General features: G+C 40.4%; 1 protein-coding gene across 2 annotated transcripts in view; it reads right to left on the bottom strand.

Annotated features, from left to right (window-relative positions):
- The window catches only part of KDM3A (lysine demethylase 3A), a 52,970-nt gene extending 29,760 nt beyond the window's left edge, over nt 1–23,210 (bottom strand). For both annotated transcript variants that reach the window (XM_019444010.2, XM_019444032.2), the window contains exons 1-10: nt 23,080–23,210; nt 22,258–22,473; nt 15,549–15,704; nt 14,322–14,432; nt 11,037–11,139; nt 10,205–10,329; nt 9,879–9,951; nt 9,680–9,768; nt 3,756–3,919; nt 1,476–1,996 (exon numbers count right to left, since the gene is read on the bottom strand). In XM_019444010.2, the coding sequence (XP_019299555.1) occupies nt 1,476–1,996; nt 3,756–3,919; nt 9,680–9,768; nt 9,879–9,951; nt 10,205–10,329; nt 11,037–11,139; nt 14,322–14,432; nt 15,549–15,704; nt 22,258–22,443 (1,528 nt within the window). In that variant the 5' untranslated portion in view covers nt 22,444–22,473; nt 23,080–23,210. The remainder of the gene's footprint in view (nt 1–1,475; nt 1,997–3,755; nt 3,920–9,679; nt 9,769–9,878; nt 9,952–10,204; nt 10,330–11,036; nt 11,140–14,321; nt 14,433–15,548; nt 15,705–22,257; nt 22,474–23,079) is intronic.
- Between the last annotated feature and the right edge of the window lie 732 nt (nt 23,211–23,942).

Here is a 23,942-nt window from a genome sequence, read left to right as displayed (position 1 = left end):
GATAGCTTCAAACTTTTCTGCAGCTTCCTCACACCTCTTAGCCTTCAGAGAATTGAAGAGAATAATGACCTTGCTCTGGACTTAAAGGAATGTTGTGGTTGGTTTGCTCTTCCATCCAGACCACTAAAACAGTCTCCAAGTCAGCAATAAGGTTGTTTTACTTTCTTATCATTTGTGTTCACTGTAGTAGTACTTTTCATCGCCTTCAAGAATTTTTACTTTGCATTCCGCAGCTTGCCTGTCTGGCACAACAGGCCTAGCTTTATCTTGGCTTTGAGCGTGCCTTCCTCACTAAGCCTAACCATTTCTAGCTTTTGATTTAAGTGAGAGACGTGTGACTCTTCCTTTCCCTTTAACACTGAAGAGGCCGCTGTAGGGTTATTATTGGGCCTCATTTCACTAATTTTGTGTCTCAAAGAATATGCAGGCCTGAAGAGAGGAAGAGAGATGAGGAAATGGTTGGCTGGTGGAGCAGTCAGAACAAACGCAACATGCTGTCAACTAAGTTCGCCATCTCATATGGGTGCAGTTTGAGGTGCCCCCAAACAATTACAACAGCAACATAAAGATTACTCATCACAATCATAACAAATATGGTAATAATGAAAAAGTCGGAAATACCACAAGAATTACCAAAACGTGACATATAGACTAGAAGTGAGCAAATATTGTTGGGAAAATGGTGCCAACAGATTTCTTGACAAAGCGTTGCCACAAACCTTCAATAAGTTAAAACTGCAGTATCTGCAAAGTGCAATAAAGCAAAGTACAAAAAAAAATAATAATAAAAAATAAGGTATGCTAGCACATAGTTTTAAATTGTAGGTGCAGCAGGATTTCCCCTTAGGCAAGGAGACTGCCCGGTGTTATAGCCCTGTCCTTAAAATCTTTAACCAAAAGTCCCTTTTCTAGAGGTGCTAGTATAAATTCTGTCTTTAAAAATACATTGCAGATCTGAATTACCTGCATGAGCATAAAGTGTCGATCATCTCTAACACTCCATCTGGATGCTACCAAAAAATCAGTGATAAGCTTAAGATAAAATAATCATCAGATTACTTTGGGTTGTGTTTCAAAATTATTTTCTTACAACCAGAAATTGGGAACCGCCTAATTACCCATCTAGTAGGAACCAGTTAAGTCCTCTAATAAATGCATATATAATGGAATCCGTACAGCCTCTGAAAGGTTGATAGACACTTACACTAATTCACAGGATAAAATTGTTGGTATAAACCCATTTGTGTTATAGTTTATCTGTACTTCTAATACACATGGAACCAGGTACACTAAAATATTCATAGTAATCATTTCTAAGAAGATTTTAGGATGCTACTTTTCTCCTTTAACTTTCCCAATTATGTGAACTTTTGCTATAGTCACTTTCATATTATCTTCTCATAAAGTAAGGAGACATATATGTACCCACTACCATCTCTCAGCTTCTACCAATAAAGACTTGTAGAAACACTCACCATTCTGGATTTTACTGTTGTTTCTTGTACAACAGCTTTCATTATCTATTTTTACTGAAGATTCCTTCAAATTCTGTGACCGGCATCCTAAAGTTGAAGATTCTATCTTTTTTTCCACACAACTATTAAAGCTATTACTATTGACACCTGCTTTCTCCTCTGGCTTATCTGAAAGGACATCAGATGTGGAAGGCGTATATTCTAGGTGCTTCTGCAGTTCAGGAGTACTGGCAATTTCTAATTCTGCCGTAGAAGAAGGCTTTGTAGGTGAGCACTCCTTAGGAAGGCCAGTCGATGATTGAGAAACCGATTCCGACTGGTTTTCCTGATCAGTGCTAGTCTTCAGCTGGGTACAGCTACCTTTTGGTTCACTAAGGGGTTTTAAGTCTCCAGTTCCAATCTGAGAGAACTTTGAAGACAGCAATCCTACTTTGCAGACAACATCTGGTTTTGTTCTCAGTATTTCAGGCTTTGTATTTAGACAGGAAGAAAGTTCTTCTGGTAAAATCTGTTTATGACATCTGAAAAAGAGAATACAAAAAACTAGCATCTAGGTCTCTTTTATCACTCCTCTACTGCCCAAAAACAATTGTTTGGTACCTTAAGGCAACCACTATTGAGAGAGAAAACAAACTGCTTATTTTAGAGAATGAAGGATAGGTTTCTGTGAGCTGGAGTTAAAGATAATCAGTCAATGGCTCTGCAAAAATATCCTAAACACTTAGAAAAATACAATCCTAAATCCTATCTATATATGCTCATAAATCTCTAACTATTTCAGGTTAGTTCTATTTATCACAGTATAACGAAACAGCTTTCCCTTAAAGCACACAGTAGCTCATGCAACCAAAACCACCAGCAGCACAAAACCCAGTCCAGCTACAAAAAACATGTCACTGACTCTGACACTGGATAATTCCATTCCTGTTTGGTTAGTGATCAAGACCCAAAGCAACTGAAAATTCAACTAATTACGTGCTTGCTCACAAAATGATGGGGTATTTCTCCTATCCCCTACCTTAATAGGAAGCATCCTTAAAGAACTTTTGTTTCTCTGAAATTCATCTTAAAGTTTTTTCCCCAGCAAAACATAAAGTTTTTTTTTCCTATTATACTTTTTCCTTTTTTTCCTTTTCCTTTTTTTTCCTATTATACTTTTTCCTTTTTTTCCTATTATACTTTTTTTTCTCTGTCTCTAACACAGGATTTCCTCCTTGAGAAGATTTTCTTTTCTTTAAGTAAGCTTTACGCCCAACGTGGGGATTGAACTCACGATCCTGAGATCAAGAGCCACAGGCACTACTGACTGAGCCAGCCAGGTGCCCCAAGAACTTCTTCATTTAAGTACTCACATGAGACATTTTGCTTGGGTAGCACCAAACTTCTTACTGTTCCCTTTTTCTACCCAAAGACTGTTCCTCCTTCCATCTGACTGCTCTGTGGCCACCTTCCAAGCTCATCCCAGGCAGCCCACTTTCCTCCCAAGGAAGCAATGTGCTCAACCAGTCTTCAACCTTATTGCAACAGTCTTCCAAACCCACCTTTCTACATCGTTGTCTCTCTGACCTGTATCTTAGGTCTTTATCAGCTGCCTGCACAGGCCGCCACCCCTTCTAAGAGTTTTCCTTTAAAACTCTTCTCTCTGTAACCTTGTAGCCACTTCAACTCTCTGATTACACTTTACATTTCTTATTCATTTTTTTCACCTATAAACTAGTTACCTATTCCTCCTACAGCTACCGCATCCTCATTTCTATGACTTAATATTTTATCTGCCGCCGCCTATACTTGAGGTCTGGACTAGTAAGAACTACTCTCTTATCACCATGTCTCCGTGTTCTGCACACTCCCACTGACCTCAGTCTTCCACATACAACCACTCCGCTCCCTTTTCGTCACAGCAGACGTTTATTCTGCAACTGTCTACAGTATTTCAACTGACCGTTCTCACTGCATCAAGTGAAGAAAGTTGCCCTTTCCTCACATCTTCACTTTTTAAAAACGTTTTCCACATTGTTCTATATGCCTATTTCCCTTTTCACCTCCAAAAAGGCACCTGACCGATTTGAAAACTCTAATGAAAAACCTCTGTGGATAACCTGAGATGTGAGGAATGGCAGGTCATGATGCCGAACGTAGCTGTACTAACACCCTATGAACCACGGAATGCAGGTTAAGTCTTGCCACCAGAGCAATGGTTAAGCTCAGACACAGCGACTACGGCTGAAATCATTTTTCTCCTACTATGACTAAACATCTTTAACAAATATCCCTACTTACCCTTGAGGAATTTTTGCTCCAAGATTGGGTGGCGAGTTGGCAGCCTGAGGAGTGCTCTGCTGCCTCGGGTCCTTACTAGGTGGGGTTGCTGCCGTACAGCCAAGCAGGATCTCCTTAAAAACCGTTGTGGGCACAGACTGTACAGGACACATACTAGGAGAGGCCTAAAAAGATAGCAAACCAACAGATATTAAAAGGAAAGTAACTAGTTGGAGAATTGTGAAGTCCTAGCAAGATTCACATTTATTTGCCTGGTTTAATACTAAACAAGCACAACACCATTTCCAAACAAAAAGCACAAAACAGTAAAACAACTGAAAAGTCACAAAATTAAGGACTTGTATCTGAAGGCTGTTAAATCATCCCAGCTTTTCATAAAGCTAGAGTCTTCCTATAAAAGATCACCGGCTGATCTTTTACAGACCTCTGAATCATTATGTCAGGAAAATGCAGCCATGTGGCAATTACTTTAAAAATGTGATGCACAAAAGTGAGCTTTCAAGTGACAGTCTTTAAACGGTGGCAGCTTCACATGCACTCAGTTTCGCATGTGAAGTGCACTTACTGCACAGGCTGGCAGGGGACCAGACCACTAGGACTCCTGTAGGCAGTGGTGCCTACTGGGTACCAGGGTAAGCCTCTACAACGCAATAAAGTTGAGAACATGGTTCTTGCTCTTATGTGGCTCTTCAAGTCACAAAGGCAACCGTAAGCTGCAAAAAATATCAAGTCGTGACAAGCCTGTGGGACAAAGTTGGGACACCTTCTCTTTTCAAGAAGTTTTATCTTCACAAAAATATAATAATGGACCCTCTTCTTTCCAGTTTCTACTATCCACACACGTCAACTTCCCACCAGGGAAAAAGGAAGGGATTAAACTCAACTCCCCGTGACCAGTCTTCAACGAAACCAGAGGAAATTATTCCGCTTGATCACCAGCCTCTTTGCATGGGCTTTAAACTTTAAGTCCTGTGCCCTTCCCCTTCCACAATGACTTCTACGTTTATCTTACCACCAAATCTAAACCGCAGGAATCTTCAAAGTTTCTTCATCTTCTAGAGATTAGCTTCTAAAATTTGAGGTACAACCTCCCTTAGTTTTTAAAACTTCACCATTCTGAATATATTGATTTACATTCAGTCTACTCATGAATCTTTCTCAGACATTTAACTCTGGCAGCCTCGAAAAAACTGTCTAATATATGCTAAACAGAAATATCTGAAAAATAAAAATCTACTGAATCACTGTCAAAGTTTTGGCACAGTTTCAAACTATATGAAAATATAAAATTATCTGCTCGTATATTATACTACTTCAGTCAACTCAATTTTGGTTAAGTATTAACTTAGTGTTCCCCAGAAAAATTTCTTTGGAGGTGGGGAGGCTTTGGCTATTCTAAGAATATTCTTGGGATGGTCAACTTCGGTTCTCTGAGCCTCAGTTTCCTAATCATTAAGCTGAGGAAGTTAGAGAAGTCCTGAAAGTCCTTTTTGACTCAGTTTCGTAATTCTCTAGTAATCGCCTATAAAACGATTACCCTCCCAAAGTTTAATTGCCAAGTCATTTCAAAATGCTTACTTGAGGCTCACTTTTACCAAGGATCTTCCCTCATACCGCCTTCCTTGTTCTGAATTATGTTTAGAGTTGATATGCTAATACATACCTTTTTTTAAACTACTTTCTTGAGAGCAATTTTGATTGCAAACCTAGAGTAACACACTGAAGAAATTTAGATTGCATAAACTTTTATTCTGTACAATAGCCATTGAGCTGCTTAAGTAAAACAAAAACAAAAACAAAAACCCTCCATCTCATTTCCTAAATCCAATCAATGGACCAGTAAATCCTGCCTCTATTTCCAAAATATTTACAGAATCTAACCAATTTCTTTACATTCCACCACTACCACCATTTTCCCCCCACATGGGATTACAATGGGTCTTCTAACTGGCCTGACTTCCCTCCACGTTTGTCCAAATGGTCTGCCTCCTACCCAAAATGTATCCTACCACAGACCAATCTGTAACATATAAAGCAATCAGATCATGGCACTCCATTGCCTGGAAGAGTTCTGTGTGGTCTGGTCTCTACCAACCTTCCCGATCCTCTCATTCTACTTGTTCACAGTGTTCCAAATACATTGGCTTCATTTCCGGTCTAAACTCTTTCTTGCCTGCACCTTCTTACTTGCCATTCATTCCCTCTGCATAGTTTTCATGTGGCTGACTGGTTCCATCCCTTCACTCTCAAATCTGTTCTACTGTCACCTCCTCAGAACCTCTGATTACTCTTTCCAAAGCAGTGCCCCAAAAAGCATCCCACTATGCTTCATCATATTTCTATGTTTGTTTGTACCCGCCATTGCTTTAGGACACTGCACTGTCAAAGTTCCTTTATTTAAGATACTTTTTTATTGTCAGTCTCCTCACAAGGAATCATACACACCTACAGGCAGACCCTGATCTTGTGTCCACTGTTAAACCTTATAAAACAAGGCACACAGCAGATGCTCAAATAAGACTGGTGGAATGCATGAATGAATGATGCCGTTAGGACTTAATATTTCAAAACAGCTAGGTCAGTCCTATGACTGACAGTAATACTCACCAATGTCTAGCAGATATTTAGTATTCAGTAAATATCTGTTGGAAAGACGGATGGAAGGACAGAGGGAATGAAGCAGGAATCTGCTGTTTTACAGTGGTGACTCACCATACCAAGGAAAAGATTTGGAGAGGAATGGCAACACCAGCACAGTGCCTAAGGGTACTGGGCTTTGGTGGCAGACCTTGGTCTGAATCTGGTCTCTGACACTTCCTAGCACATTATTTAACCTCTCCGAGTTCAGTTTCCTCAACTGTAAATGAGAATAATGACGCCTATTTTACAGGGCTGTCCTTCACCATGATGCCTGGCACACAGATTAGCTGACTGAAAGCAGAAAGACGAAAATTTTCTCAGGGCAGTCACCATGTATAACAAATACATAACTTAGGAAGCTTTTCCTTTTAGAAACTGAAATACGCTCAACAGGGATAGGGCTCCAATTTCAAAACCCATCTTCACGTGCACATCACTGCACTGGCCTCTGACTTGACAAGGGTCAAGGTTTCTTCTTACCTGAAGAGTTTTCCCTGAAGGTCTTCTATACCAGTCATGGCAATAGTTCCTCCCTGCCAGCAGACGGAGATAATATAATTGAGTGTATGATGGTATTCTAAAAAGGACACTGCTGGCTCACACTATTCAGCAGACTCTCTCAATTAACCAAGCAATGTCCTAACTCTGAGGAATAGTCTGCTAGGCAGAGAAGACCTTCAAGGAGCCAGCTGTTACTGGCAAACAGGTTTATTCTGTCCAAAAGTATTCACCAATGCAATCCAGAGTCTCGTCTACCTAATCCCAAACTCCTGTTTTCCAAAGACCACCCTAAAAGTAAACTCTGTGCCAGTCCAACACATCTGGAAAGTGCAAACACGGTGAGATGTGTGCCAAGTATGTTACTATACTCACCTTTCACTCCCACATTTAAGTGAACTCTTTCTTTCCTCACTTCTTCCTATACCTCTCTAGCTCTCTTAAAATCTAGCTCCAGCCACTGTTTCCAAAATTTGCCTGATTACAAGAACCACCCAGAACAAAAAAGAATATTTACACATACGGAAAAATATTCCCAACACACTGGAAAGGAATCAAGGAGGCTACAAAACGCTATGGTTTTTAGTTTGTTTTGTTTTGTTTTAAGGCCTCCATGATTATACAGGAAAAAATGAAAAACAAAAAACAGTAGAAGGACAGGTATTCCAAAATGTGAATAAGTGACACTTCTTTAGCGTTTTTCTGGGCTAACTAAATATTTTTAAACAACTTTTTTTTTAATGTGAGAATCTTCATTTGACAAATAAATGCAGTATAAAGGAGAAAAAGTGTTACAATAAAAATAATAAAAAGCCAATACCCATCTCCAGCCAAATCTATCATCCCAATTTCCTTTAAAATGAGAATTTGACTAGTACAAAGTTTAAGAGCTGAAACAGACATTTTTAAAACATCAAATTTAGTTTCTCAATTTAGATGCAGAAATTAAGCTCAAATAGGTTATGGGAACTTATCTCCTAGCCAACGTTCAGGCTTTTTTCAAAAATAGCCTGTACTGTGCCCAACAATCAGTTCAGCAGCACACAAACCTACTGAGCTGGACAAAATGCTATCAGAGATCAAAAAGACATGCTTCCTGCCCTTGAACAGGAGTCAGGCAGACAGGATCACTTATAGACATATATGTTACCACATTTTACAGGTGTCTCCTTGAAGGCTATACATCTACTTGCTCACCTATCTGTCCCATCACTGATAAACCTGACATTTATCAGGTTGGGACATGTGGTAAGGAACATGTGCCACTCCTGTGGCACCTTCTTCCACAGGAGTTCCCTACTGACCCCAGTCCTCTGCCTGCACCCCAGGCTGATTCTTCAATGATCTGTCAGGATGCCATTTCCTATTCTCTGGCCTCTCCTCAACACAACATCATGTGGTTCTCCTTTTCATCTCACCAACTATTTATACTGATGTATTCTCCATGTCAGGCTACACCCAATCAACTTCTCCAAACTGGCCTTTATTACCTCTGGGACCCAAGACTGCTAATAACCTCACAGGTTCTACTCTGTTTCTCTCTCAGCTGCTGATACTGTGGATTACTCGACAATATCCTCTGTGAGCTTAACTCTAAAATACAATAATCACTCCCTACTACATTACTTCCCCCTTGTAAACTTAAAAGCAAAAATGAAAGTAGTAATACTAATTTCCAATAATTACCTCTTCATTGTTTCCTGGACAACCTAAAGTCAGGCCTACACACTTGGAAGGAAGACAATATTATATACCTTGGTTTACAAAGTTTTTGGTCAAGTGTCAAAGTTCCTATTGCCTGTTCACAGGCTTAAGACTCAGGAAAGGCAATCATCCTAGCCACGCAGATTCTTAAATTTTTTTTGTGTAGCACAGCACTTGCTTTGGTTCTACTTGTTGTTGTAGTCCACTGGGCCCCGATACAGAACCCTGGATGCATTAACTGACTCTGGCCCACTACCATGCCTTACTTGCCTTACTCCTGCAGACCCCAAAGTTCCCTCTAAAGTGCTGCCAACAATCTTAATACCAACTTGGTCCATTTTCAAAATCTAAGCTCCAGCCTGGAGCAGAGCATCACAAAGGTGTTTTTGTCCCTGTAACATGAGTGCATTTGGATACACAGCTGTGTGAGCTTTTACCTAAGCTGTAAAAAAGTTATGTGTATTGTAATAGGTCCTAAGGATTCAACTCACCTCAAAGACAAACAGGCTTAAGTTTCTTGATCTAAATCCTTACTATTTCAGAATAGAATTAAATCCAGTACTTGAACTCACAGTGGCATTCATACAAGCCTATACTTTTCTGGGCAGAAATTTGTCATGGCAAACCAACACTTCCTTTAAAAATCTAGCATGTCTGTTTAACCAATCATAAATTACCAATCAAACCTATTACCAAGGAGGGAGGAGTCCTATTTCAACACCTACTCAGAATTCTAAGGTTCCTCCCCTTCTCTCGTGCCAGGCCTTCTTCCAATTTGATACACACAACTCAGCTTACCCTCAAAAACACTCCTTATGGATGAAAACTGTCAAATCTATTGAGCATTTTCAGCAAATATCAAAAAATAATACACGTTTTACACAAAAAATAGTTAACCAGAAACTTATATTATCTCCATCTGCTTGAGTGTAGAAATTATGGCCAAGATCTGGAACTAGCAAAGAAGAGCAGACAACACAGCGTAGAACAGCACAGAAGAAAGCTTTATAACCACCAAACAAACTGGACACGCACCATTAGAGTTCAGGAAACTCTGACACAAGTGACAAACATAAGGTTACCTCAGAGCAAGATTTTGCTTGTTTGGAAACTAGGCTTCCATTATTCTCAGAAGACTTGCGTTTTACGGCTCCAATTTTTGTGGAATTACCTAAAATATTTAAAAATAAGTAAGTTGGCTTCCCTGTTTCTCTTAACATGCAAAGGAGAAAGAGGAAAGGTCAGAAGGAGAACAAAGGCTTTAATCAAACAGTATCTTACCACATGTCCCAAAATTATCATGTACAACTTCAACATGAATCAGTGATGGATCAACAATTTTCAGTGCTGGAATCTTAAAAATAAATAAAACAAAGATACTGGGAAACTTAAAAACGCTCAGAAACATACCAGAAATTAGTTCTGTTAACATACAAGGAGAGCTTCTTACAAATAATTTCTTTTAAAAACAATCATGATATTTCTCTTTCTACTCTTTTAATACAAAGATAATAAAACTATTTAACTCCTATAAGATATTATAATTCTTTTTTAGAATTATCTTTCTCTGTCAGGTTATCTTACATGCAATTAGCATCCTATTTTACCTCCTCACAGTTGACTTGCAGAGTTTTTGATGCTGGGTTTCCGTTTACAATTGTTGCAGAAAACCACTGAGTCGATGGGTCCAAGCTATAAATTTTTACTTCTGAACCAACTAAGTTTTTGTCACCTGAAAAAAAAAAAATCCTTAGAGCAATCTGCATTATCTCCCAACACACCAATATCCAGGATAATCTTTTCTCAAGTCTTTAAAAAAATCAGTAGACAAAAATAAACAGTAAAAGATACTGCTATAAACACGAGAAGACAGACATTTCAGAAAAGCTAGGAGAAATTTTTAATTTTATTTTAAACTTTTTATTCCACTTTCCTATTAATTTACCTAAAAGTGGCAATATATTTATTCTACCATTTGTAGGAGACCAAGCAGAATCCAGGTAGCTCACTGAACCCAAACTTACTTTCCTGTGCAGAGTTTTAGGGGATCCAAATTCAGAAACCCCAACAGAACTGCCTAAACAGAACTTAAAAAACTGTAAAATTGACCAGGAAACTCAGTAACAGTATATGGGAAGATCAGAACTACCACATTCATGTTTCATTAATTTTATAAGACTGAAATTTCAAACATATCAAATTCCATGTCAAAATACATCTGAGCTTTTTTAATACCTACTTTACTAGTTTTCACATAAGCCCTGAGCTTTCCAAATTTCAGAGGCTTTTGAATATATAAAGTCCTTCAATCATCTAGTTGCATGAAGCAAGCAATTACTAAAAAATTAGAAATTTCAATGAATGAGGACTAAAATGTAGTTTCTTACAAACTAATTATTTGTCAACTCATGAACTATCATCAACAGATAATCTATATACCTTGTAAAAGATGGCTTTCATCCAAATGTTTCACAATCAAAGCTTGAAATTCTTTACTGACATTCTGATTATCCATAAGGGAAAGTCGAAGATTGTTTACATCCTGAAAAATGGAAGATTTTAAGGTAACAAATAAGAAGCGTTAAACTCCAGTGGATATTTCAATCAGCTTAATGTTTAAGTACTTTCAGTAGCCATTTGATGGCACCAAACCACTGCAACTCCAATGAACTGAAAAGGTCAAATAGTAGGAATCCATCAAATGATCACAGGTATAGGGAGACTAAAGTGAAGTCACCCCAAGCTAAGAGCATGACAAATACTAAGGAGTGGCTCAAAGCATAATTTTAAGTATGACACAACTTTGACTACGGAAAATATAATAAACTAGATGGTCAATCCAAGGATTTCCCAGGGGCAAAAGACACACACATAGAAACACACGGATATGTAGAGTCAATTTGCTGAAATTGTTTTTAACAAATCACCACACAGATTGATTTAACCCAACTAAAATTCCAAATGCATTTTTGTTTACAAATGGTAAAGGGAGGTATGGGAGAGACAAAATCTGAATGAATAGCATTAAGTTTTCAGCAAGCCAGTTTTGAAACACTCAATTCTTGGCAGCAGCTCCATTTTGGGCGCTATTCCACAGTCTTCTGGCTTTGTGTGCACACTAAGTTATGATAAATGTATACAGAAAATGTCAATACAAATAACCTGCTGAACACAAACTATACAGCACAGAAGCTCTTCTAATATCAGGGCTTCACACTTTTCTGACACTGAAATGGATACACAGTGGCCAAAATTAGTTCATCCATTCCTCCCACTGGGAAAACTAGTCTTTTAGAGAGGCCATGCTGGAAAAATGCATTTCTTAAGCCAAATAACATTAGACTTAACCTAGGGTCTTCAGAAGAGCTCAACATTAATTATCAGAATGAACCATTTACGGTTGTTTTTTTTTTCCCCTCATGCTGCTGCAATTTCAAAAAAAAAAAAAAAAACAAAACGTAAATGTGTGCTCCAATTCTTATTAAGAGATAAAATGCACATTACTAGGGACAGTCACAAATGGCTCTTAAACAAGGTAGAATAATTCTACTCTGCCCAGGAAAGTTTTAGTGCCAGATGACTGACCTGGGTATTTTGTCTTCTTACCCACAGATAAATAAGTCAAATTCAATCCAAAAAACAGACCTTAAGTTTCAATTCCAACTTCTATATATGCCAAATGATTTTCAGGTTCTCTGTGTATTATATAGGGCAAACATTCTACTGCACTAATAACATCTCCCAACACAGTTTCATACAGTAGCAACTGGATGTAACTACCCACATCTACAAGAGAATGTCCTGAAGCACTAAGCTTGGGCCACTATTATCACCAGTAAAAGTCAAGAGCACACATCATAATCTACCTCAATTAATATTACTAGCAATATTCACAATGATAGCCATGGTGCACCTTCCTGAGAATAAAAACTTACTGATCTAGATTTTGCTTTTTCCATCTTAAGAAACAAAATTATGAGTTCTGCTTTGACTAAAAAGCTTGGATATACAAAAGATGCAAAACACAACTGTCCAGAAAACAATGCTGAGAAGTAAAAACTACTCTATCACTAAGTAAAGCAAGATACCCAAAGCCCCTCCTGTATGTTCCTTGGTCCTTAAGAGCAAGGCATTCTTCCTTTTAAGGCAAATAAAACATCAACATGGCTATCTGAACATCACGAAGGTAACCTGCATCTGAAATTAACTTAAGCAAAAGCACCTTTTTTTGTTCTGTTTAATCATTGTAAAATAAGGTTCAGAATGTGGACCTTGTTTTCACTCACCTTCAGGATACAGAAATGAGACGTTAGTGAGAAAGCCCGTGCTTTGGGTTTTCCAACACAGGCACATCAATGGCAATGACCATTGACCCTAAACTGTCTTTTAACAACAGTTCACAGAAACAAGTCAGGTCACCAAATGGATGTGGATAAAGGGGATTAAGTTTCATAAATGACCTCTAAAAGACAAATGATATGACATGACCAACTCTATTCCCAAGGTAGTAATCTGGAAATAATCTATATGTTCTTTCCCCCTCTCTGCGAACATTTTCATGAGGAAAATAATCACATATAAGCAAGACCCAAGAGCCTAAATGTTGTGAAGAAAAGGGTGGGGGTTTTGCAAGCTAATTGGAAAGAACACACATGCATGTGCTCTCAATTCTCATTATTCATTGTAATTATGTTTATTAAGTCCACACAAACACTGGAATAGTGAATAGTGAACCACTGCTCCTAGTGGAAAGATAAGGTTAGGTTCCTTTGAGCCTCTGGGTCACAATTTCATCAACCGACCTACATATAACCTTGTTTTATGTGTGTGTGTGCGTGTATGGGTGCTCACATGCGCGTGCTAGAAAACACATTTAATATACGTTACTGCATTATTAACTTAGAAATCACAGCCAACAGCATTATAACTCATGGCTGAATAAAACTTCTCTAACAAATGTATTTCTTCCCTAAGACACATCACAGCCTTCTTGCACTTAGGAAGACTAGACAGTACTTCAGCACTATAGTTGGTGTAGTAAAACCACAAAAAAAAAAAAAAAAAACCATAAAAATTCAGCACTAATTAGACCTCAGAAAGGATACTTGTTACAGTATAAGAGATGAAACAAGAAGGCAGAACACCACTTTATTCAACCTCAGTTGGGAACATTTGTCAGGCAACTCAAATTTTTTGCCACCCTGCCAATGTCTGATGACCATGAAAGTGCCGAAGTACTGATCTGAACGTTACAAATATATTTTAGCAGATAGGCAACTTCCCAAATAATACAGGATACATAAAATAACAACTGCCATATATGGATATATACTCGTGTGTGTGTGTGTGTGTGTGTGTGTGTGTGTGTGTGTGTGTGTATATATATATATATATATATGAATGAGAACCAATCTTTTTAAAATTATTTTTGTATCACCTAGGTGTTTCATACATATGCGCACATGCGCACGCACACACACACACACACACACACACACACACACACACCCCAACCATAGTTTCTCTGTCCTTCCAAGACCAAATGGATAGCACCAACCGAATGGCTAACACTGAGGGATGATGCCTAACAACTAACTGCTGGGATGGGTCCTTTTCTGTTAGATAGCTGTTCGAATTAGAGCAATCAACATCAGTATTTTAGTTCTTGTCTTAAAAGACTCTGTATTTCTATCTTTAGAGTTTAATATTGTTTTTATGTTTTACCTGTATAGGCTTCAGGAGGTCTTTAGAAAGAAATACTCTTTGCTGATCTCCCAGAAAGCGAATAGACGTTATGGATCCCAAACCAGCTTTGTCCAACAGAGACTTGTACACCTATAGCAAAACAAAAGAAAATGTTTTGGCATCACAACTGCTGTCAGCATAACTCTGAAAATGGGGACTAGCAATTCTCCACACATATAGAAAGAGATAAAACCATTAAGTTTTTTTTATTTACTGCCAGTATCCCAATAACGACTATTTATGCAACCATAATATCACACAATTTTTATCCAAAAGTCAATCATTTAAACCAGATACACATTTGGGACTCATTAACATAGAAGTCTGGGCCCAAAGATATACAGCTTCTCTAAAATTTATGCAAAAAATTGTGTATATACATTTTTCTGAGGATACAGAACCATGTTTTTAGCCAATTCTTAATAGCTGGGGTGGAAAAATACAAAGACAAAATATAACTTTAACCAAAACCCTACATTACTCAAAAACCTCCAGTAGCTGTTCTCACCTACAGACAAAATCTTAACTTTGCTAACACAGCAGACTTGGTTCTTCACAATCTGGTCAGCCTTTCAGTCACCTTCCTGGCCTTTCCAACTGTCTAAATCTGACCCTTCCACCATTAAGCCCTATGTCTCACAAAACCTGAACTGTCTTCTCCAGACCCTGTGATCACTCTCGTATTCCAACTACACCAGACTTATGATATGGAAATGGTACTGACTACCAGTACCTTCAGAGCCAAAGAATATTATGACTCAGAGAGAACCTTAGGGATCATGAGGCCAAGACTGGCAACTCTCTACAGGAGCCAGGCAACAGCCAGATTTTAAGGTATACTCTCCCCGTTTCATAAGCAGACAACTAATTCAAATTTTCTTAAAACACTATGAGGGTCAAGCCAAACAGATCTGTATGTCCATATACAACTGCTGATTTCTGACTTCTGACCTAGACATTACCCATATGACCATCCCCATTTTTCAAGTGAAGAAATAGAGCTGAGAAAGTCAAGGGCCTAGACTTCCAGAATTCCTCGCAGGGGGGCTGACAGGAGATCCCAGATGCTCTTCTAACTCCCCTACACTGTCATGTTTCTGTACTATTATTCTCCAGATGCCAAATATAGGCACTACATATCCATTTCCCTTGTTTCACACATAACCAATTAAATACCCTCTTCTCATAAGCCCAAGTTCTACTCACTATTGCAGGCCACTGAACAACTCGTTCAGAAATTTCAGGAGACTTTCGTTCAGCCAAAACCAAGTTATGTTCTACTAAAAATGCTCTCCTTAGAAGGCTGTAGACTTCTATCCATCTTCTCTTCCTCCAAGATTCCCCGTCAAACTCTACGCACACCTAGACAAACAGAAGTAAAAAAAAAAAAAAAATCAGATTTGATTAACAAAATAAACACGAAAAATGCCAACTTTGAATTATGCCATTATTCTACTTGAATCTTTAATCTGAATATCTGAGTGTTTGCTGTCCCTCTTTCCCACTTTTATTTCCCTTCGCAGTCCACATAAACCAGTCTGACATGTTAATCTAACCATCAAGCTCTGGCTCCCAAATCACTTTGGGAAGCAGCAGCCAAGGGTTTTGGAGGCCAATCTCTGCCCCCCAAAATAACTTCTAGGAAGCCCATACATACAACAAGAACCCCCCCTGTGGAAAGTTTTTACATATGTTAGACATCAGAACTTTAAGAACCAAAAGAAAGAAATTTGAAACCCTAAAAAAAGTACTTACTGCAGGTCATTGTAATTCTAAATTGACGCTGCTTGTGGGCCTAAGATGAGCACCCCCACCCATTCACCATAATCCACAACTTGCTTTTCAATCCCTTTGGTATTCACAGGACTTAACACTAGGCCTAGTAGAGAGCATATCCTCAATATCCCTTTCAGTTGAATAAACTGGGAGTTTGGAGTCAAAGACTACTTTGCTAAATACAGAAGCAAATAGTTGATAAATTGACCCCAGAGTTAAACTTCCTCAATACGTGGTGTAAAAATCACTTTTTTAAATTTGATTTAAAATCCCCTCTCCTACTAAAGCAGCCTCTCGTTTTTGGTTTCAAAGAACTAGTTAATAAACATGCCAACTCTGTTCATAAGTTCACAGATAATCATATCTCCCTTTTCAACTTTTAATTAAAAAAAAAAATTTAGTTAACTTCCATTCATCTGTCAGAACCCGATTAAAAAAATCCTTTCCTCCAAGAAGCTTTACCTTACCTTCAAAGAGCCTCCTCCACCCCTCAGAAGAGAGTTCCCTTGTTCATTGCACTCAAAGCCCTATACTTTTCCTTCCTAACACTGACCCACACTTTGAATTATTTACTTGTGGCTGACTGATCGACATAAATTCTAATATGTCAAAGTCTGCATCTGTTTTTACTTAACTGTTGTATTTCACTGGCATCCAGTCCCCAGTCAGTACTCAAATACTTGTTGAATGAATAAATGTCTCTCTGAATTGGGCTCTTACCTTCTGTTTACTCTAAACCACTTAGCAGGCAGGACATTCCCAACTGGTATACCACTATAGCCCCAATCCTAAACCTTCTCCAGTTTCATGGCCTTAGAATATCAATCTTTAAAAATCAATGAAATTTAAAATCCATCCTATCCTCCTCCCCCAACAGTAAAATCTACATCCCTAACTTCCCAGGCAACTTCTCCTGAGAAGATGCATATCTTCTTGGCATGGCAGACTTTTAATCTTGCAGTTATCACAGAATACATCCAAATGTGTGAACACCTACTATGTGCCAAGGCCCTGTGTGTGTACTCTCTCTTTGGTTCTACCCACCCCATCCATCACTATACCTAATCAAATGGTCCTTCACAGAGCTGTTCAGAGACTGCTCATCTTCCTGCCTCCCCAGCCACCAGAATCCAGGTCCTCTGATAGCTCCCCTAAATTCGATAGTCTTTCTGCCCCACATCACATCAACTCCAAACCCAAACTAGCTTTAGATGGCAGAGTTTTCCCATCAATGTGTAAGAGGAATGAGCATATATAAACTACAGCACCAGAGAAATCTGGGTTTGAATCCCAGCTATGCTGAAGCTTTCTTAGAATGATTTTACTTGCATAAAATAAGATACATAGTATTTCAAAGAAAACCAATTAACCTGCCTGGCAGGTTAAGAACCCCTACTAAAATCTAAGCTCTTTGAAACTGGTTTTGCTAGCTTCAAAATGAAAGTACTAACATCTACCCATCACTGAACTTTAATATAGATTTTTAAGACAATGTATGTAAAGCATCTGCCACGGAGACTAGGTAGCCTTAAAAGCTCCATGGGAATTCAAATCTTAATTTATCAAGGTATCAGTTCACTTAGTAGTGGTGGAAAGATCTTAAATATGATTATCCAGTATCTATTCAGCAAAAAACTAAGAAACAAAGACAAAAAAAAGTAAAGGATTAAGATATTCAGTGGCTTCCCAAAACTTAAGCAACATCACAATTCTTATCCAACCACCACCTATAAAGCTTACAATCAACCTTAACCCAAAATTTAGACAGGGCCCCTCCCTCTTTATATCCTAATTTTTGAGTAATTAAAAAATTAAGTTTAGCTCCTTAAAAAATAACTTACTTTGTGAGAGTGTTAGCTTACATGGTCAAAAATTCATATTAACTTTAGTTTAAAAGGTGACTTAAAATATAATGAAACCAATAAGTTGTGAGCTCTTTTCAACATTTTTTCAAAAGTTTCTTCTCATAACCACATATACCTTTCATTTGTGCCTTGAAGCTTGAGGTTCTCTACATAAGGGACCTTCTACCACCAAAGCCTCCTAAGCAAAAATTTATATAAAAAGACACACCAATAAAAATTCAAATTCGGGGGGAACTAAAGTGACTTGACCAAGCTTCTGCAAACTTATCGATAAAACTAGTTCTCATTTATACTGTTATTCCCCCATGTTCTTTTGGTCCACAAAGGAGATGTTATTTATGCTATCTGATTCCAAAAGCCAAAAAGAGTCCTATCAGTACTCACTACAAATCATTAACAAATTTGCTCTTCTTTTAATTACGACATTTTATAAATGTGTACCTTATTCGTCTATTAAATATCTGGACCAGAAACTGGACTATTTCAAACTAATTATTTCAAGTTAATTTTTCCCCAACAGAAAATCTCTTTATATCTAATCAAGCTAATATCACCTGAGTATATGATTAAGAAAACCATCAGAAAGGCCAAGTGAAATATTTCTAAGTTAACGGTAGGTACTTACAGAATGGCATGGTTTATAGGCAAGTTTTGACATATCTATTCTATGCCCAGCACTACAATGTAGAATACCACTTATTTCACTACTCCACAAATTAGAAAATTATTTCATTACGCTTCTGATTAGGTCTTCTTACACCTAAATATAATACTTGTCTAAAATCTCAGAGTCTAGGGGCGCCTCGGTGGTTCAGTCGGTTAAGCGTCTGACTTCGGCTCAGGTCACGATCTCACAGTTCATGAGTTTGAGCCCTGTGTCCAGCTCTGCACTGACAGCTCAGAGCCTGGAGCCTGCTTCAGATTCAGTGTCTTCTTCTCTCTCTGCTCCTCCCCTGCTGGAGTTCTCTCTCAAAAATAAATAAATAAGCGTTTAAAATCCCAGTCTAGCGCTCAATTATGGGGGATAAACAGATTTTATTACACTGTTAGGACTTTCTCATTTTACATGGTTTGACTGGCAGCAGAATCTATCAACATGCAAATTCCAACTGTATGTAAGGATGAAAAGGCTAGGCACTGGTCAAAGCACCCAACTGCCAAAAAGGTTTAACAGCAGGAAATAGTATACGGAGATGGCAAGTACTACTCATCTGCTAAGGATATCCCGAAGGCCTAAGAGCAGAAGACTCAAGGATAAGGTAACTTCAAAGGAAGGAAAAGACCTAGACAGACAAGTTGGGGAAGGAGGCCATTCCCAACATGCATAATGAACAAACCCAAAGCCACCTGTAGGAAGAGTAGTATAAAAAGAGGTTCTTATAACCACACCTAATAAAGATTTGTTGTTATTCCAGAGAAAGAGAATGCCACTGCTCCATTAGTACATTTCTAAAGCTGCTTTTCAGTGTAGAATAATTTTGATTCCTTCCATTTATTCAAATATTTCAGCAAATATTACATGCCAAGCGATCTAAGTGCTAAGGATAGCAAAATAAAGTGCTTTAATCTCACTCTATTAACTGCCTAGTGCTTAAGATCTAGAGACAAACTTGGTCAAGTTATTTAACTTCTTCAAGCCTCAATTTCTAACACTAAAAAATGTGGTTTACCATCTAGGATATTTGTGAGGATTCAATTAGGTGCCACATACTAAATATTTACTCCTTGTTATGTCTTCACTTTGACTCTATATAATCAACAACTAGACATAATGTACCCAAGTGACTTTGTTATAAAGTCTCTCTCTAGGTGAAACAAAGTTAACAAGCCTTGGCTTTATCATCATCCTCAACTAACAGCAAATCAGTCTAGACAAACTTTATTTCTACCGATGCCAAAACAGTTGCATACTACTTGAATCTTATTCATTTATATACATTTTAGCCCCAAGTCCCATTCCACCCCCCCCCCCCAAACCCAGGATCCTTAAGCCCAAGTGTAAGCATGGTCATAGCTACTTACTAGTTCCTGCCTGTATTTCCCCAGCACAATTTGGTTCCAGTGTTCTGAAATTCTGTGTTTGCTAATACAATATGCCCTTAAACTTAAGCCATCTGCTACTCAATTAAGGAACATAATGATGAATTATGACTAGATACAAAAAAAAATCACAGAATTTGTACCTTACATTAAAGCTGAATTACGAAGTCTGCAGGTAAAGCAAAAATCAAATATAGTTAAAACTGTATTAAAGGGATTGAAATTAAAATCCCTGTTTATCCTCAGGTGAGGCACTTTAGTGCAATGGAAAAGACACAGCCAAACCTAGATTCAAATCCTCCCTCTATCATTTAGTAGCTAACTATGCAAATCTGGACAAGACTCCTTTCCCCAATCTACTTCCTCATTCTGAAAATGAAGATATTACCACCACCTCAAAGATTTGGGGTGGCAGGAAGGTGGGAGATTAAAAAGAACACATAAAAATGACCTCCTAGATTGCCTTCTTAATCCAACAGGTCTATAATTGGGTCCTGTGGGGGAAGGGAACACCTAGTCTGTCATCATCTGCCAAAAAAATAAGGACTTAAATCTTGTTTCCATTCAAATCAGATAAAAACAAATGCACTAGAGAACATTTTACTTGGCAAGTGAAATAAACCACAACAACTATGACTGAAATCTGGTACACAAAGCCCACTTTATGGAAAAAGGTTATTAGCCTAAAACAAATAGATTGGCCATCCTTGTGCCACTCTACTTTCTTCCTATAAACAGCAACACCCAGTTTGGTAGGAGTAATGAAAAGGAGGAGAAAAAACAAACTCCACAGTGTCTGAAGGAGTCCTTTGGTGGCACAGGGAACATAATGGTAAAGAGGGTGGGCTCAGGTGTCAAAACTTCCTGGGTTAGAACACAGGCTATGCCAATTTCTATGTGACCTTTGTGACTTAATCTTCCCCAGCCCTGATATTTTTGTCTGTAAAATGGGGCAATATTAGTACCTACTCCCACAGAGCTGCTGTAAGGATTAATCAGATCACGGCTATGAAGTGTTCAGCATGATGCCTGGCACGTGGCTAAGTGCTCAACAGTCATCCATTTCAACATGAAGCCAAGGCACCCTGGAAGCTTTAAAAATACAGAACCACACATCCAACAACCCTCTGCAGACTAAAACTGGCTTGCACATGTACGGTCGCCTTAAAGTGTTCAAATGAACGGTGTGTCCGAAATCAACATGTATTCAGCTGCTGATGCTAAAACTTGCTTCCCAATTTGAACATCGTTCTCAAGAAAAAGCAGTGATGACCAAGTGAAGATACTGAAACATATCCACTACCCAGGGTGGAAATCTCTCCTCTTCTAACAAGCTTCCTTCAAGTTGCCACCACTTTGGAGTCTTTGTTAGGGACCTTTCTCCAGTTATTTTTGCACAAAGGAGTCTTTGTTGGTGGAATGGCTTCTTTACTGGTTGTTCCCAGACAATCCTTTGCCACCAATACTTCTACAAGGGAGTATAATCAAAATTCACCTCTTTTTGAAATGATCTAACTGAAAAAGATTCTGAGCGTCGTTCTGATGAAAAGTCACTGTCCACACTTGTTCTCATTTCTCTCCCTCCCCGCGAACACCAAAGTGTGCTTCAAAGCCATTCCTCTAACACACCAAATAAGGGGTGGCTCCACCCCCGCCCTCCATATATGGTCATAGCCCACACCTACCTACAAACTCATCAGAGGACCAGGAACCCACTTCCACTCTGACCCGCCATATACGGACAAGCACCCACCCTAATATGCCAAACAGAACTAAGCTCCTCCCTCTTCACTCACACTTCATTTCCAACACGGCTAAAAGTTTAACAAGTTGGGTGAAGAAATTAAGAGGAGCAGACCAAAAAATCCACCCGAAAACACTAGCCCTCAATTCCTAATGATTCCTAACATCACCTACCTGACGAATCCAATATTAACCATGCTCCCCCTTCGGAGAAACACTGCTACGGTCCTAGTAGGGCACCGCGCGGGCAATAACGAAGCATGTCTGAGCAACCCCAAGGCCGTCATTAAACACGGGCAACTGGAGGCCAAACACACCTCGGCTCTACACGACCATTTCAAAGACTTTCAAGGTCTAGTCTTCTGCACCTTCAGATCAGATGCCAACTTTCTGGTCGCCCTTTTCTGAAAAGGGGAGTGGGGCCGCTGGCTGTCTCGTTACCAAGGTAACTACGAAACGTCCGACAGCTGAGGCCCGGGAGCTGGTTTTACCTTCAGATCCTTCTTCGTAACGTCGGTGTGGGAGACGGCTCGAATGGTCCCAGAGAGCCAGGGCCACTCGGCGACGCGCTCCACGTCCCAGCTGTCGTGGCCGCCGTCGCTGCCGTCGGCGGCGGACAGACTGAGGAATCGCTTCCCCACCAATACTGGCCAACTTTCTCCGAGCGTGAGCACCATGGTTTCCACGCCTGCAGGAAGGGCTCCTCCCTGCAAAAATACAAAAACAAAATGCAACGGGGGCTGTCGGTGGGAGGGGGCCGGGAAGAGAGGACGCGGGGGAAGCGAGGGCGGAGGGAGGGAGCCTAACCGCGCTCGAAAAGACGAGACCCCAGACGGCGGCGGCCGGTACCAGGCAAGACCCCAACACCCTGTCTCTACACCCGCGTCCTCCCCCGCCCCCCGGATCCCTCCCCCACCGCAAACACGGGCCCAAGCGCCGCGTGACCCTCATTCTCCCAAGTTTCGCTTTTCCAAAACCTTAAACCCAAACGCAGACAGAGTGAGGGGAGAATTATTTGCAGCTTACGCGGATTGTAAAGTGTTCGCCCCCCCACCCCGGGGAAGAAAAGGCCCGAAGCAAGAGCCCGTCCCGGGCGGCCGTGTCCCCGCCCCGGGCGGCCCCGCGGGAGGGGCGAGCCCGCGGTTCCGCACTTGCCCCGCCGCCCCGCCCCGACACCGCGCTTTCCCCGGCCGCGGACCCCCGGGCGTCCGTTGTCCCGGCGTGCGCCGCGGCGCGGGGGCGGCAGGGCCGCGGGCTCCGCGCCTTCATCTTTCTTCCTCCTCTCCCCTCAGCCGAGGCCGCGGCGCTCTTACCCCGCCTCCTGCCTCCCTGAGTCACCAGCGGCGGCCGCCGTTTCCAGCCGCCCAGCTCTAGCTCTGACTTGGTTCAAGAGCTCTCACAAGACACGCACAGCCTCTCGGAGCCGCCCCCTCGGAGCCGCTGCCGCCGCTCATTGGCCTAGTTCGAGGAGCTGGGCGAGGCTCGTGGGTAAACAGCCCGCCGCCATTGGCCGGCCTGGCGCAGGCGGGGCGAGAGAAAAAAACAATTCCTTGGCTGCCTCCTCCCTCTCCCCTCCCCCTTCCGACTCCCGGACGACCCCCATTAGGTTAAAGTACACAGAGCGTAAGCGAGAGATCCCTCCGCCACAGCCATTCTTTCCATTTGTTGCCCACGGGATGCAAAAAAGTCCCGCGAAATCGCTTATCAACTTTAGGGGCCAGAGAAAAATTGCAGTGGTGCATTGATAAGACTGAATGACAAGCCCCAGGGCCGTAGGTGCCTATTGGATTGCTCTTCAATTGCGTAGGCTGTCGACGGAAGGTGGACTTTCCACTTGGCGGAAGAATCTCACAGGAAAGGGGTGAGGGCGGTGCAGAGTCAGCGGGGGAGGGAAGGGACGGGAACGTGCGGTTTCAAGCGTACTCAGCTAGAGGGAGGAGCCACTGTGCTCTGAAGGCTCTTGCGCAGGCGCTTCGTGGAGCAGGGGGCTGGAGTTTGGGCTGCTGGGCGAAATGGCCGCGGGAGGCGCAGGCGCACGTGGTGCTATTCGTGGAACGTCTAAAGTCCGCCATTTTGAAGGAAAAATGAAGAAAGGCATGGAATCATTGGGAAATGACGTTCATTAAACTAGAGCAAAAGAGTCCATTCAGTACAATGCAGAATGGGATTTTTTTTT

This window comes from Panthera pardus, unplaced genomic scaffold (genome assembly GCF_024362965.1).
Source record: "Panthera pardus isolate Hobbes unplaced genomic scaffold, ASM2436296v1 HiC_scaffold_26, whole genome shotgun sequence".
Classification (NCBI taxonomy): domain Eukaryota; kingdom Metazoa; phylum Chordata; class Mammalia; order Carnivora; family Felidae; genus Panthera; species Panthera pardus.
The sequence above is the reverse complement of the archived record's forward strand: the minus strand, read 5'-3'. Positions and strand labels throughout refer to the sequence as shown.